The 14,346-nt window shown below is 58.2% G+C and overlaps 1 protein-coding gene across 1 annotated transcript; it reads right to left on the minus strand.

Moving 5' to 3' along the window:
- Positions 1-13,093, minus strand: ARPC1B (actin related protein 2/3 complex subunit 1B). The gene is made up of 10 exons (XM_025426190.3): positions 12,938-13,093; positions 5,928-6,004; positions 5,109-5,213; positions 4,457-4,679; positions 3,681-3,788; positions 2,562-2,768; positions 2,396-2,471; positions 1,428-1,633; positions 603-693; positions 1-337 (listed from the first exon to the last, which is right to left on the minus strand). The coding sequence occupies exons 2-10, from the start codon at positions 5,989-5,991 to the stop codon at positions 299-301; spliced, it is 1,119 nt and encodes a 372-aa protein (XP_025281975.1). The 5' UTR covers positions 5,992-6,004; positions 12,938-13,093; the 3' UTR covers positions 1-298.
- Between the last annotated feature and the right edge of the window lie 1,253 nt (positions 13,094-14,346).

A 14,346-nucleotide genomic window follows, 5' to 3' on the forward strand; every position in this document is an offset into this window, starting at 1 on the left:
TTCTAAGATTGCTTTTTTATTACCTCCATGTTTTTGAAGCAGTTCATGACCAGCACAGTGCTTTGGGAACATTTTTGTTTTTAACAATAAATGAAAACATTTCTCTGACAAAAAGACCTATGTTCCTTCAATAGGTAAGAAAAGCTTCCCTCCCCTCCCCACTTTGCCCTCCCCTCTGGCTGGAGCAGTCTCCAGGGGGACCCAGACTACTACCCTAAAAACATTCAGCAAAGCGACCCTTAGCCTTCTTGACCCCCTTCCCCAGCAGTGGGGATGAGGGCAACATATTCCTCATGGGTCATTTGATCTTGAGGTCCTTCAAGGCTGATTCCAAGCTCTGGAAAGAGACAGCAGAACAGACAGGCTAGTTCTCACGGTGGTCCCACTCACCGCCATCCCAGCTCCAGCCAGGCAGAGGACAGAGAACCTGGGCTTTGGAGCTGGACAGACTTGGTTTTAATCCAGCCCTAAAGGGAGGTGCCCAGGGTGGTGCTACTCTTCCCCCTTCTTCATCCCAAAGAAGTGCCTTTCTTCTGTAGGGACGGAGAGGGCTTTCCAGGGAGGACGAGGGGGAGGAAGGGCCATGGTGGGCTAGGACTCACCTTCACATCCCAGATGCTCATGCCACCATCCATTCCTGTGGTGCAGAACTGTGAGCACTCAGCCTTGCCCCCGCTGAGCACCGAGATCTGGCTGCAAAGAAGAGGGGGGCTTGACGGGTCCCAGCTGGAGCCCTGCTTGCCCTCTGGGGAGCAGCTAACTCCAGTGAGAAGCACTGGGATGTACAGTTGGGGTGCTCAGCACAGAGCCTGGGAGGTGGCCCGCGGGGTTGCATGAGTCTGCTTTGAGGAGGAGCAGGAATGTGCAAGGTGCCAAGGGAAATCCAGGGAAATAGAACCAGATGTGCAACGGCATGAATCACGTGTGTGGGGTAATGTCCAGGGTGACCGTGGAGCAGGATGGGGGCAAAAAGCAAAACCTGGAGCTGGGAGGACATGCGGGGTCATTCCAATAAGCCCTGAAGGCTGGGCTCAGGGGTTAGTCTGAAAACACGGCCTGATAGCCATGGGAGGGGGTCACCCAGCCAAGGGGCCAAGTCAGGAAGTCTTCCCAGGTTGCTGCAGGGTGGACACCTGTGGCTGGCAGGATTGGAGCGTTGTGGATAGTTTCTCTTCATCCTGCCTAGTTGCACAAGGAGGCAACAGCAGGACCACTTCAGCCTCAGCCCTGCCCTGCAGGGTTGGGTGCCCTCTGGTCATCCCACAGACCTTCTTCAAAAAATGCAGAGCACACCCACTGCTGGGTTTGCATCCTGGCCCGATGTTATTTTTGTGCAACCTAGAGGGTCACCCCATTTCCTCAGTCAGGGCCCCCAGCCCCTACTTTGGCTTTATTTCTCCTCCCAGTGGCATCAGTCCCGCTCTCACCTCACGCTGTTCTTATGCAGTGAGTCCAGGCCGGAGCCAGAAGCCACGCTGCCCTCTGAGCTCGCCTTCTTGTCCAGGTTCTGGAAGCGCTCTCGGGCGGTCAGGCCACGCTGTGAGCTCTGCTTGGGCACGTCCAGCCGCCCACCAGAACTCAGTGTCCCTGTGGTGCTGTCATAGGTAAACAGCACCGGAAAACAGTCGTGGCCCTGCAATAGGGTGGGGGTATCATTGGAGCAGGCCCGAGGGCTGGCACAGCACCCCTATCTTCTGTGTGAGTCAACAGGCTGGAGACCAGGCGTGACACAGATGGGGGCTGTCTGGCCAGAAGCCGGGTGGCAGGACCTGGGTGGAGCTACTGGGAAGCCAGTGCCAGTTCAGAGACAGCTACGCTGACGCCAGGCATACCAACAGGGACCACATGCTGGGGGTGAGCATCTAGGGGTGCCCCCTCCCCTGGCAAGGCCAACGCCCAGTTGAGAAAACTTGTCCAAGACTCTCCTAGAAGCTTGGGGACCTTCTGCCCTGCCCAACTGGTTACACCCACTCTGGGCAAACACCCATAGCTGAATGCTTCTGTAGGCAAACCAGGCCTGATCCCCCCCTGGCCCCACCCCCCCGGGACCTGAGGTTTGTTGAGGGGTGAAAAGGGATTGGAGAGATCAGTGGGCAGAAGGAGGGAGGGCAGTGCCCTTCTGGATGTGTGTTCCCAACTGTGCTGCCCCCACATAGCCAGAGTTAGTAGGGAAGCAGAAACCCTAGAGTGCAGGGCACAATTTTCTGCTCCCCCTTCTCCCTTCACAGCAGCCAGGGAGCATGCTAGAGACCAGGTGGCCCCTCCCAGCCTATTTGGACCAGGAAGGAAAAAAAGACTAGGGGCTGGGGGAGGGGGAGCAGGGAACCAGTAAAGGGCCACCCTCATCAGCACCCCTCCCTCTCTCCCTTTCCCACTCTCCCCCTCCCCGCCTCACCGCTGCCACCAGACTGTTTTCTGTGATGAAGGTCAGGGCCAGCAGTGGCAGCGTTTCAGAGGCCAGAGTGGCAACACTGAGAGAGAGAGACAGAGAGGTCAGCCGCTCCAGCCCCTCCTGCCCTGTGCCCGTCACCCCCCTGCTGCCCCCCATGGCCTTTACTCACGCCATTTTCTTGTCGGCATCGGCTAGGCACATGGTGCTGTCGTGGCTGACCCAGGCCACGCGGCTACCACTGGCCGAAAAGCAGACGCCGTGCACCCAGCCACAGCTACTGCTAGACTCAAACATCAGCTCCCCAAAGGGCATCTTGGAGCCCCACGGGGTGGGTGCTGGCCGCTCCTCCACCTCCTTGATGTAGGCCGAGAAGATCCTGCCAGGGCAGAGCAAGAAACAGACCTCCATGACTGGGGCGTCTCTCCCAGACCCACCCGGTGAGGTCAGTGCTCAGCCCGGAACTGGTGGGAACCAGAGCCAGCTCTTCATGGCCTGAGTCCTCATGCTTGGGCCAATCTGGGCCTCGGTGCCCTCGTGCAGCAGAATGGGGCCAGGAGGTCCCCCATGAACTCCCAGGGCCCTGGGGCCCTCATCTGAGGACTAACAACACTGACACAGCCCCTGGGGCTGTCCTGGTCTCCACCATGCTGGCGCCTATGCTCCGCAGCCGGCCCTTGGGACGCTTCTCCTCCTCCCTGCTCTGCAACTTGCCAGCCCAGACCGCCTTCCCGCAGCTCTAGCCAGCACACATTAACGCCCTCTCTGTCCCAGGGCCAGCTTGGGGTCACCGGACAGGACAGATCACCAGCTCCCCACCCGCCAACAGAGCCTCAGCAGGACATTACTGTCTCTATGTCTGGGGCCTCCAAAGGCGTCCTGGTGCCTGCCGGAGCAGAGACCCAGGCCTTGGGAGGCCCACAGGAGCTGCACCCAGAAATAAAAACAGCCAATGGCAACTGGAGACTACATTCCAGGCCCAAGGTGACAAGGCAGGTGTGTTGCTTCTCGGTCATGTATGCCTTAGTGTGAGAAGGTAGAAGCCACTCCTTGTCCTTGCGATGGTAGACAAGGAAACAAGGACAGGAGGGCCTAGGAAAGAGTTCTCACCGCCATTAAGCAGTGGTAAGGGGTGCGGTGCATCCTGCCAAGCCTCTCCATGGCCTGGAGACAGGACCCAGTGGTGACCCCTCCAAAAGTAAACATCACAGATACAAGACTGAGGCCCCAGATCCCCCCGCAGGGCTCCCTCCACCTTCCAGTCCCCGGTTCCTGGGCTGACACGGCTCACCTGCACTTGAAGTCACACGAGCCCGCGGCCAAGAGCACATTGTTGGGGTGCCAGTCCAGGCTGAGGACCGTGGAGCGAATGGGCTTCTTGATGTGCTTGCACACCCACCTGGATACACGGAGGGGAGGGGAACTGGTAGCTTCAGCACCCCAGGGACTCCACACTCCCACGGGGCCCTGCAGACCCCCAAGGTCCCCAGAGGGAGGGGCCTGGATCGGGCTGGTAGGGTACTGGGTGCCCTCCAGGTGGGAACTCCATCCCTGGTCTCCCTTAAGCTTCATGACAACCCTGGGACCGGCTCAGTCACACAGCAGCTAATTGGCCAGGGCAGAATTCGATTTCAGGTCTCCCAGATTCCAGCCTAGGCTCTGCCTACAGGGACCCAGGGAAAAAGATGATGATGTGGCCCTGGACCATGACAGGCTGGACATCTTGGACAAGTGACCTTATGGGGCCTTACTTTGCTCATCTGAAAAGTGGGGACAACCGATGCCCAGCCCAAGGGGCGGTCAGGGAGTGAGTACCAGGCTTTGTGCAGGGCCTTGTGTAGTGCCCACAGAGGTGGTCCTGCTGTGGTCTGTGCCCTCATTACTGAGGGCTGTGGGAGTGTTCCTTGCCTCCCCTACAAGGTCCAGAGAGGACATTCTTCCCCTGTGTCATGTGAACAAGGTTCCTGAAACTCTATCCAGTACTTTCTGGGACACTAGTCCCAACATCTTTTGGTCGGTGGCCCCGGGATCCCTCCAAACTGACTCTGACCCTGCCTGGGCACTCACCAGTCATTTTCCTGCTCAAAATAGCAGATGGAGATGACACGGGAGCCACTTCCCACAGCAAACTTGTTCTCATGGGGGGCCCAGCGCACACAGCGGGCAGCCCGGTTGATCCGCAGGATGACTAGTGTGGGCTTCCATGTGCGGCCCTTCAGCGTCCATACATAGGCATTGCGGTCTGTGCCACAGGTCACAATTCGGTTACTCTCAGGGGCCCAGTCAATGCCTGTGGAGTGGGGAGGAAACAGGCTGAAGCCATCCAAGCAGAGGTGGCTCTGGCATCCACATAGGAGGGGCTTAAGAGGCCATAATTTGGATGAGAGCTGCTCCACGGGATGCCTGTAGAACTGATACTGAGAGTTACGGCTCCCAAATATCACCAAATGTGCTGGAAAGCCAAGAGACAGGAAATAAATGAGTTCTTGCTAATGCTGAGCTGAGCTGCTGGATCAAGCCTTTCCTGAAGCCCAGAAACATCTTCAGTTTTTCAGTAACATAAGCCAACATCATCCCTTTGTAACTTAAGCCAGTTTGAAATACTGGTTGTGTTACTCGCAACCCAAACTATCCTAACACAGTGATTGGGAGAGTGACTGGCTGGCCCTGCATCATCCCATCTCCTTTCAAGAGAGTGATCCCAGTCAGTCTGACATACCTGTCACCTGCCCATTGTGCTCCTTGAGCTCATGCACCTTGACCCACTTGGCCCCACTCTTCTCATAGATGTGCACCTCGTGGTTGTTGGGGCAGATGGCAATCTCTGCAGGAGAGAAGGGTAGGGGTAGGTAGTAGGAGGTGGGGTGCATGCCCTGGTTCCCCCTTCCCTCATGACACCCCTCTACCAGGAGCACCCTTCACGCCACTTGGGCAACATGTGGTCCTTCACCCCCTGCCTTGGTGCAGAGTTCCTTGAAGCACCCTGCCACCCCCCCTCCCCGGGACTAGCCATCCTTCACCAGTACCCACTACCCGCAGGCACCACCACAGCAGGGGAGCTACCCCCCTCTGCTCCCCAACTCCAGCCCTGGGCTGCTTGCTGTTCCTGACAATGCCGGGCTCTCCCGCTGTGGGGCCTATGGCATGGCTGCCTCCCTCACCTCCAAAAGACCCGCTGGCCACCTGTTCTAAACCAGCGCCTCTGCCTCCAGTGCTTTCCCCTCATCCTCTCGTGTTTCTCTCCAGGCTGTCTTCATTCCACCACCACCCCCGACCCACCCCCGGTCTGGGAGCCCGAGCAGGACCTGCACCCGAGCTGGACGCAGGGCTGTGCTCTGGCCTCCACTCAAGTGCCCCTCGCTGGCTGCCCCTGCACGTTCCCAGGGCTCGTCCCTCTTACACCCTCAGGACTGGAGGCGCAGGAGGGGGCCGGCCAGCCCTCCGAGCCCCAGTCCAGGGCGCCTGGCTGTTTTACTGCCCGCACACAGTCCGGGGGCCCCCGCCCCACGTCATCCGGTGGGTTGCGCGCAGCACTCACGGGTGCGGTCCTTGTTCCAGGCGTGGCAGCTGATGGGCTCCACCAGGAAGCTGTGGTAGGCCATGGCCGCTTAGCTCCTGTGCCATAGAGAGGAAGGGACCCCGAGTCAGCCCCAGCTCTGGTCCCGGCCCCACCTTCCATGAGTGCGGTGTGCTGACCCTGACCCGGGTCACCTGTGCTCATCATCTGTGCCTCAGTTTCCTCAAGGGTAGAGGCCCCCCCCACAACCTGGCAGAGGGACAGAGTGAAGGGCACCTGGGTGGCTCAGTCCATTAAGTGCATTGGGCTCAGGTCATGATCCTGGATCCTGCTCAGCAGGGAGCCTGCCCCTCCCCCCATCTTGTGCGCTCACTCGTTCAAATAAATAAAATCTTAAAAAAAAAAAAAAAGAAAAGGATGGAGTGAGGATGAAATGAGAGGGGCACCAGTGCACAGCCCGCAGCCTTTCCCACCCAGAGCTCTGGTTCTCTGGAGAGGGAGGGGAGGAAGCCGGCCTGCAGGTGAGGGCACAGACCCACACAGACAACCCATCTTCATCCAGAAAACCACTTACTGCTCCTTCCATAGGGAGGAGGGGCGGGACTGGGCCCCAAGTGGGTGGCTGGACTGTGGGGTGAAGGTGGGTACAGAGGGCAGCACCCCCAGAACGGGCCCTGCGCTGACTACACCTCCCCAGCCTCCCCCCACTGCCACTGAGCTTCAGGGGTGCCCACTGCACCTGAGGTGGGGTGGGATCCCCAGCACAGTGGGTGAGGGGCAGTCCCCTCCCCCCCCCACCCAGCTCTGCCCACCCCTGTTCCATTTGGCAAAGTCCTACTCCTCTAGAAAGGCCCAGAGTGCACACCACTTCCTCAAACCCATTCTCTCCTCACCCGGCACCCGGTAGGTGTTCAGGAGACCCAGCTCCCATGGGGTGACACCCAGCCCTGACCCACCCGTGCAGGATTCAGTCTCCCCAGCTAGCCCAGCGGCTGATCCCGGGGCACAGGGGCCTCGGGCCTTGGCACTGGCTGTTCCCCCGCCTCCAGAGCTCTACCCCCAGGGGCCTCCATGGCCAGCCCCGCGTTTCCCCTTCATGTCCCAACGCCACCTTCACAGGGAGGCCTCTCTGACCACCTCTGGCCACTGATTCAAAACTGCAGCCGCCACCCCCACCCCAGCACTCCCTATTCTGGACTGAATTCCCACAGAGGATCACTATTGACCATTTCTTACAGGGTCCTCATCCACGTTGCCGGCTGCCTTTCTCGCCCAGCTGGGCCTTGCCGAGCTTGATGCAGACAGGTTTCACTTGTCCACAATGCTTTCCCCAGGGCCTAGATGCTTGGCACGCAGTAGGTGCTCGATAAGCTCTTTATTAAAAAATTACAGAAAAAAAAAAAAAAAAAAAAACCCACACCAAAACACTACTGGGGTGCCTGGCCAGCTCAGTTGGTAGAGCATGTGACTCTTGATCCTGGGGTTGTGAGTTCAAGCCCCATGTTGGGGGTGGAGATTACTTAAAATCTTTAAAGACACAAACACACAAAACCCCACCACCAGGGCACCTGGGTGGCTCACTGGTTGAGCATCTGCCTTTGGCTCAGGTCATGAATCTGGGGTCCTGGGAGCAGTCCTGTATCAGGTTCCCCACAGGGAGCCTCCTTCTCCCTCTGCCTGTGTCTCTGCCTCTCTCTGTGTCTTTCATAAATAAATAAATAAAATCTTAAAAAAAAAAACCCACACACCACCATTTCCTGAATGCTCCTTACTTGCCAGCTCTAAGCAGTCCAGGCATTTTTTTAATCCAGTATAGTTGACAATGTTATATTCATTTCAGGTGTAAAATATAGTCACTCAATTCTATAGGTTGCTCAGCACTCATCAAGATAAGTAGGCTCTAGGCCCTTTACCTATTACACTCATCCCCTCACCCCAGGTGTTCTGGACTTCAGTGCTCGGATGCCACAGCCCCAGTGACAGATGGAGAGGATGGGGCTCAGTGAGAGGAAGCTACCTGCCCAGTCACACCTGGCAGGTGTCACCAGGAGCCTGGCTGTCTCCCCGACCAGTTGGCAGCTCCGCATCCCATGGACGGGGCTAAAAAAGGCTTCCCCCTAGTTCTGGGCCTGGGCCCTGGAACCCCCCGGAAACTAGGGAGCACCTACCTGGCCCCACAGAAGAAGGGCCACCTGTTCAGGCTGAGCTTACCCACATGGCTGGCCAGGAGGCCTTGTGGGAAGGCCCAGCGCTGAGCCAGGGCCCTGAGGCCAGGGAGGGACGAACTGCATGTAGCCTACTGCACAGCCGGGCAATCCAGGGCTCCAGCTGGCCCCAGGCGGCACCAGGGATCCTGTGGGGCCTGGCTCCCTGACCCCGGGCTCACCACCTGCGGTCCCTGCTCCTCCTGCCAGCCCCAGATGCAAAATTTTCCTTTATAGCAGGAAGCTCTGGAAGGTTCCTGGGGCGGCCCAGGTCTGTCTCACGGAGACACAAGTGCACGTACAGGGCAGGGACATGCTTAGAGCTCGGCACCAAGTGAGTCCTCAGTCCACACTGCTCAGTCCACAGCCCAGGCTCAGGCCGCACCCGCTCCCGTGTGTTCAGCCTTGCACGTGTATACACAAGACACTCCTCCCTCCCTGTGTTCAGCCTCATGCATGCACACACACAAACACACACACACACAAGCACTGTGCTCCCACCAGGGCTGCTTCCCCAGCCTGTCCTTATAAGGCCTCTTGTGGAAGGCAAAGGCCCCGGAAGTGGTGCTTTGGGGGCCCTCAGCTCAGGTCAGCAGGCTTGATGGGGACTTTCCTCAGCACTTCCGGTGCCTCTGGGCTGGGTCAGCACTGGCATCCAGCTTGGCTGGAGCCCTTCATCACTATCCATACCACAGACCACAAGACTGAGAAGTGGGAGTAGCAGGTCCATCTGTGCTCATCTGCCCACCCCTCCCTTTTCCATCACTGCCAGGGAGGCATAGATCAGGCCAGAGGCTCACTCCCACACCCCAGCCAGGCTCTTGTTGGCTGCTGAACCAGGGTGGAGGCCAGCCAGCCCCTGCCCCTTCAGCCCCTGGTGGCCCGGAAGCAAGAAGCCCTGTGGCTACAGCCCTGGGGGTCCCTGGGCCCACAGCTCGGCAGCAGAATGCAACTTCCCACGCGGTGCAGCTGCAGGTCTCTGCTCCTTGCAGGGTCTTGGCAAGAGTATCTAGAAGTGTGGGCCAGGCTGTAAGAGCCTGTTTAGTGTATGTTCCAGAGTTCCAGGCTGTGAGGATGGAGAGGTTGGGTCTGCTGAAGATGGCAGCCCCCATACTAGTGAGTAACACAGCCAAGAGGACTTTGGGAGCCCTGACCATGGTTTCCTGGGATCTAAAGATCTGCAAGTGGGAGAGAAAGGGGCCACAGGCACAGCGGGACAGGCGGGGGGCGGGGGGGGGGGGGTAGTTCAGATCACATCTATCAGCCAACCACACTTTAGCATGAATTCAGATAGAAATACTCATAGTACATGGAATTAACTAACATCTTAAAGGGCGTAGGGGGTAGATATGGGTGAAGGGGCTGGGAGAGAAGGTGCATTTTCCTCCTTTTCATAACTTCTGCAAAGCAACTAAAACCAGCAGGGCCTCCGCAATGACTCCCAACCCCCCATGTTACAAATGAGGAAGTGGCAACCCAGAGAGAAGAGTAGCTTCTCTGGCCACTGTTGCCTCAGGGCAACATCCTCCTAGAGCAGAATCACTGGATTGTTCCCGTGGTCAGGCAAAGCAACAACACAGCCTTCACACTGGGCCACCCCCTGCTGCGGGAACTTTGACTTAATCCTTCCCAGGAAAACCTCCATGGGGGGATGGGAAGGCACCGACTGCCAGCCAGTCACCCTAAAGACTATGCAACTAGAGTTGCTTTTGCCCAAGCCTGTTAACAACACAAAGCCTCAGCAATGGCTCCGGGGACGGGGAGACAAAGGGAGGCTGAGGCCATGGCCTCCAGGACACCCACCCACTTGTCAAGGCAGCCCCGTGAGCCAGCACCATGGGCCCATTTGACTGTTGAGGACAGAGAGAGGAACCGTGTTGGGACTTGGAGTCCACGTGCAGTGATCTGTGCCTCATTATCCCAGAAACAGAGGCTGGGGGAGTGTGGGTCAAATGTGGAGTCTCCCCTGGCTGGCTCCCCTCTGCCAGCCTAACGCCAGGATCTCTGTGTTCCCAGCGGCACGTTCCCTGCGTCCTTTCAGCACACAGTGAAGGCTCAGTACAAATGGGCTGGAGATTACCCAGGGCTGGGCGTGGGAGAGCACAGGGAAGAGCGGCATGAGGTCTGGGAGGGGTTTTGGGTCTCCAGAGTGTGGTTTCCATCCAGAGGGTGCCATGCCAGAAACCATGCACCGGGGTATGGACGCGAACTATCTAGGGGCATGGTAGGTGCTATGTCCACCCACGTATCCTCAGCACCAATTAGAGTTCCTGGCACATAACAGGTGCTCAATACGTATTTCTTGAAGGCAAATTGAATAAATCCCATCCTTTTCTTTAGGGGATAGGCTCCAAGGAATGAATATGCTTTATTATTTCAGTGACATATGTATGCAATTTGTAAATATTTACTGGGGAGTATGTGTTCAGTTTTGTTTTGTGTTCTTCCTGATTAGGGTCAATGATTAGCAAAACTTGGAAATCTGAAATCTAGAAGATCCTCTGCTGAGCACTTGGGAAGAACTCAGCTCCCCTCAGAGCAAAGCAAGCCAGGTAGAGCCTTGGGCTGCCTGACCGAGGGCCTCAGGGCTCCTTCCTTACAGCGTTAGGGTCAAATTCTAACTCTCCATACCAACTGGATGCCCTCAGCCAATACTTCCTTCACATCTCTACCAGAAAAGGTGGGGGCTGAACAAGGCACTAGCTGTAGGTTCCTTATTGCTTCTAGAAAAACCTGGCCAAGGTTCTCTGAAGCCAGAGGTTTGGCTGTATCTGAGGCTAATCTAGGCAGGAGCCATCTGGAGCAGGATCTTGGCCCTACAGGCACTCAGGGAAGTCCCCACCCAGCTCAGACGCTCCAGGGAGTTGCCAGTAAGCCATTTTGTACGCGTGCTAAGCAGTTACTCAACTTCCTGTTGTGTATGGAATAGGCCTTGCCACCCCAGACCAGCCAAAACCTCCTCCCCAACTCTGCTCCTGAAGTCTTAACCAGGCAAAAATCAAGTCAAGACACATAAATGAAAACAATCATAGAAAGCACCATAAAGCGTACTAATAAAGCAATCCAAACAAAACAAAATCCAAAAACACATAAAACTCAATGTTGGCAGGGTTGTGGAGAAATTCTCATTTGTTCAGCCTTTCAGAAGAGCGATGTAAAAACAATTCAACAACTGGGTAGGAACAAGCAGAATAACACAAACAGGAACTTAAAAATTAACACTCTTTGGTGGCATAGATTCATTTTGGTGCTAAGAAAATAACCACCGACTTTTTTTTTTTTTTTTAAGCAAACATGTTCATAATAACCCCCTCTAGAATGGTGGAAGGGTGGAAAAATCCAGATGACTACAAATATGGCAAGAGTAAATTGTGACACTAACATGTTGGGATATCATTTAACTATTTGAAAAGACCTGTGTGGATTATGTACATAGACACACATAAACTACCTTTACCGGCATCTTTAAATGCACAGCATTTTTACCCACAGCTTTGACATACATTCTTTTACCCCCAAGAGCAAGCCTAAAGGGTTGTTTTGGGTTTCTTTCGTGTTTTTTTAAACCTTCATTTTGTACATGAGGAAAAAGACTCAGAGTCAAGAATCGGGGATGCCTAGGTGGCTCAGTAGTTGAGCATCTGCCTTTGGCTCAAGTCATGATCCTGGGGTCCTGGGATTGAGTCCCACATCAGGCTCCCCTCGGGGAGCCTGCTTCTCCCTCTGCCTGTGTCTCTCTGCCTCTTTCTGTGTGTGTCTCTCATGAACAGAGATATAAAATCTTTAAAAATAAATAAATAAATAAATAAATAAATAAATAAATAAATAAATAAATAAATAAATAAATAAATAAATAAAAACAAGAATCTCTCAAAGCCACACAGCTCCTACATGGCAGTTTGGGATTCTGACCCCCAAATCTCAGAGGTTAGCATCATCCAGACACTTTGGTAAGTGCGGGCAGGCCCTACAATGGTAGTGGCAGCAGGAAGAGCACCGACCTGTACCCAGCGTGTGCCTGGCACAACCCAGTGCCTTCCACACACTATCCCAGGTAAGCCTCGCCACTTGAAAGGTCCCCATTTTACAGAGGAGGAAGGTTGAGGTCCAGAGCCGTCAGGTGGCCTGCTAAGGAAGCTGGCGCGCTCAACCCCGGCCCGGGGGCCTCCCGGGAACCGGTGCCCGTGGCCGGGGCAGCACCACCTGCCAGGCGCGGGGGCCCGCCGACGGCCTCCAGCTCAGCGCCGCGTTAGGCGGGCGGCGGGCTCCGGGCTCCGGGCTCCGGGCTCCCGCTAGTCCCGCCGGCCTTGCTGTCACCGCCCCGGGCGGCCCCGCTGGGTCCCCGCCTCCGGCGAAGGGGGACCCCCTCCGGGTAGGGTCGGCGGCCCCGGCCCCGGGGCGCCCGGAGGGCCGGGGCGGGGGGGCGGGGGCGCGGGGGAGGGGCCAGGTGGGCGGGGGCGCCAGCTCATTTCCCGGCCGGAGCAACCCGGAAGGCTGGAGGATGGAGGGGAAGTGACTGGGCGTGGGGCCCTCGCCGCCCGGAATAGCGGGGGGCAGCGGCCGCGGGGTAGAGCCGGGGAGCGCAGGCCGGGGCGGCGGCGGGGGTCGGGCCAGGGCGCCCCGCGCTCCCCTCGCCCCGAGGCGGCCGCCCACCCCGGGCCCTGCTCTCGCCTCCGGGCGACCCCACGCACCTGGCGAGCCCCCGCCCCGGGCCCCTTCCCCCGGGCACCCCCTCCCCGCGCTCCTGCGCCCCCGCGGGCGCCCCGCACCCTCCCCACCTGCAGGCAACTCCCCGCTACCCCCTGCGGGCGGCCCCAGCCCCCTCACCTCGGGGCGCCCCGGCCGCGGACTCTGGGCAGTCGACGCGCCGAACCGGCTCTGGGCCCCGCGCGGCGCCGCAGCCACTTCCTCGTGGGCGGGGGCGGGGCCTCAGCCTCAGCCCCGCGGGGACCGGGGCGGCAACCAGGGTGGCGGCCAGAGCCCAGGCCCCGCCCACCCATCCGGGGTGGGGGCTGCGCGGAGCCCGGGCGCCCGGCGCTCCTCCGCAACCGCCCCTTGCAACTTTACGCGCGGGGAAACTGAGGCTCGGAGCGGCAGCTGGGCGGGGTGCGCGCCTTCCCTCCTCCCGGAGCTGATGGCCACGGGGCGCGGCAACTGCAGGCCCGGGACCGGGTGCCCGCGGGCTCGCACTGACGACTTCCTGCCCCTGGATCCGCCGCAGTCCACTCCTGCCTCCCAGCTGCCTGGTGGCCTTGTGGCCACATGCATTTGGGTCTTGGGCCGAGTGGTCCCCAGGGGTCTTTCTATCCTTAGCCTCTGCCTCATCGGTGGAGATGTGGCCAGGTGGCTGCGCGGATGGGGGAGCCCCCGGCGAAAACCCCCTCCTGCGCCCTCTCTTAGCGGGGGGCTCCTCCCCAGGAGTCCTCCCTCCCAGGCGCAGGCAGCAGCAAGCCGCACTGGGGCTCTGTGGTCTTTCCGGAGGCAGGGGATCGGGATCTGGGGCCAGACGCCCACCCTGACAGGTCCCGGGGCTTTGACACATGGTTTTCTTTCTGCCTGGAACACTTCCCCCCTCCCCCCGTCCCCCCCCTGCAGGGTTTGTCTCTTAGCTCACTCTGTCCACAACCCTCTGCCCTGGAGGTGACTGCGGGGCTCCCAGCAAGACCCTGCGCCCACCAGTCCCGGCTGCCATCAACACTGAATCCTGCCCCTGCAAGGTGACTGGGAGGATTCCTTGTCTCCAAACGTGGGAGCTCTCCCAGTAGTGAGCGCGCAGTGAGCGCTCAGCAAGCTTCGGCTATGGTTTGAAAGGACCAAAGGACCGCCAGCAGCCTTCCTGGCTGAGACTCTGAGGGGCTGGCGCCGCCCTCCCATCTAGCTGTGGCCAGTCCCAGCATGGCTGCGGGATGAACAGAAAAAGTTTCAGATGATCTGTACCAGCACCCCCTTCTTGTGGGGGACAAGTGCAACTTAACACAGAGGGCACATCTGTTGCCTCCCTGGCTTCTAGATGCCCAGGGAATGACCCCAGGGGGAGCTGACCCCCACCTCTGGCATGGGCCTGATGGCTCTAACCCCATCGGCTCCTGGGGTCCCCTGTCCTGAGCTCATGAGCTCAGATGGCCAGGGTAAAGCAAGCCCAGGACATGATGATGATGATGATGATGATGATGATGATGATGATGATGATGGTGGTGGTGGTGGTGGAAGGGAGGGAAGACTCTTCTGGGTGAGCT

This window comes from Canis lupus, chromosome 6 (genome assembly GCF_003254725.2).
Source record: "Canis lupus dingo isolate Sandy chromosome 6, ASM325472v2, whole genome shotgun sequence".
Taxonomy (NCBI): domain Eukaryota; kingdom Metazoa; phylum Chordata; class Mammalia; order Carnivora; family Canidae; genus Canis; species Canis lupus.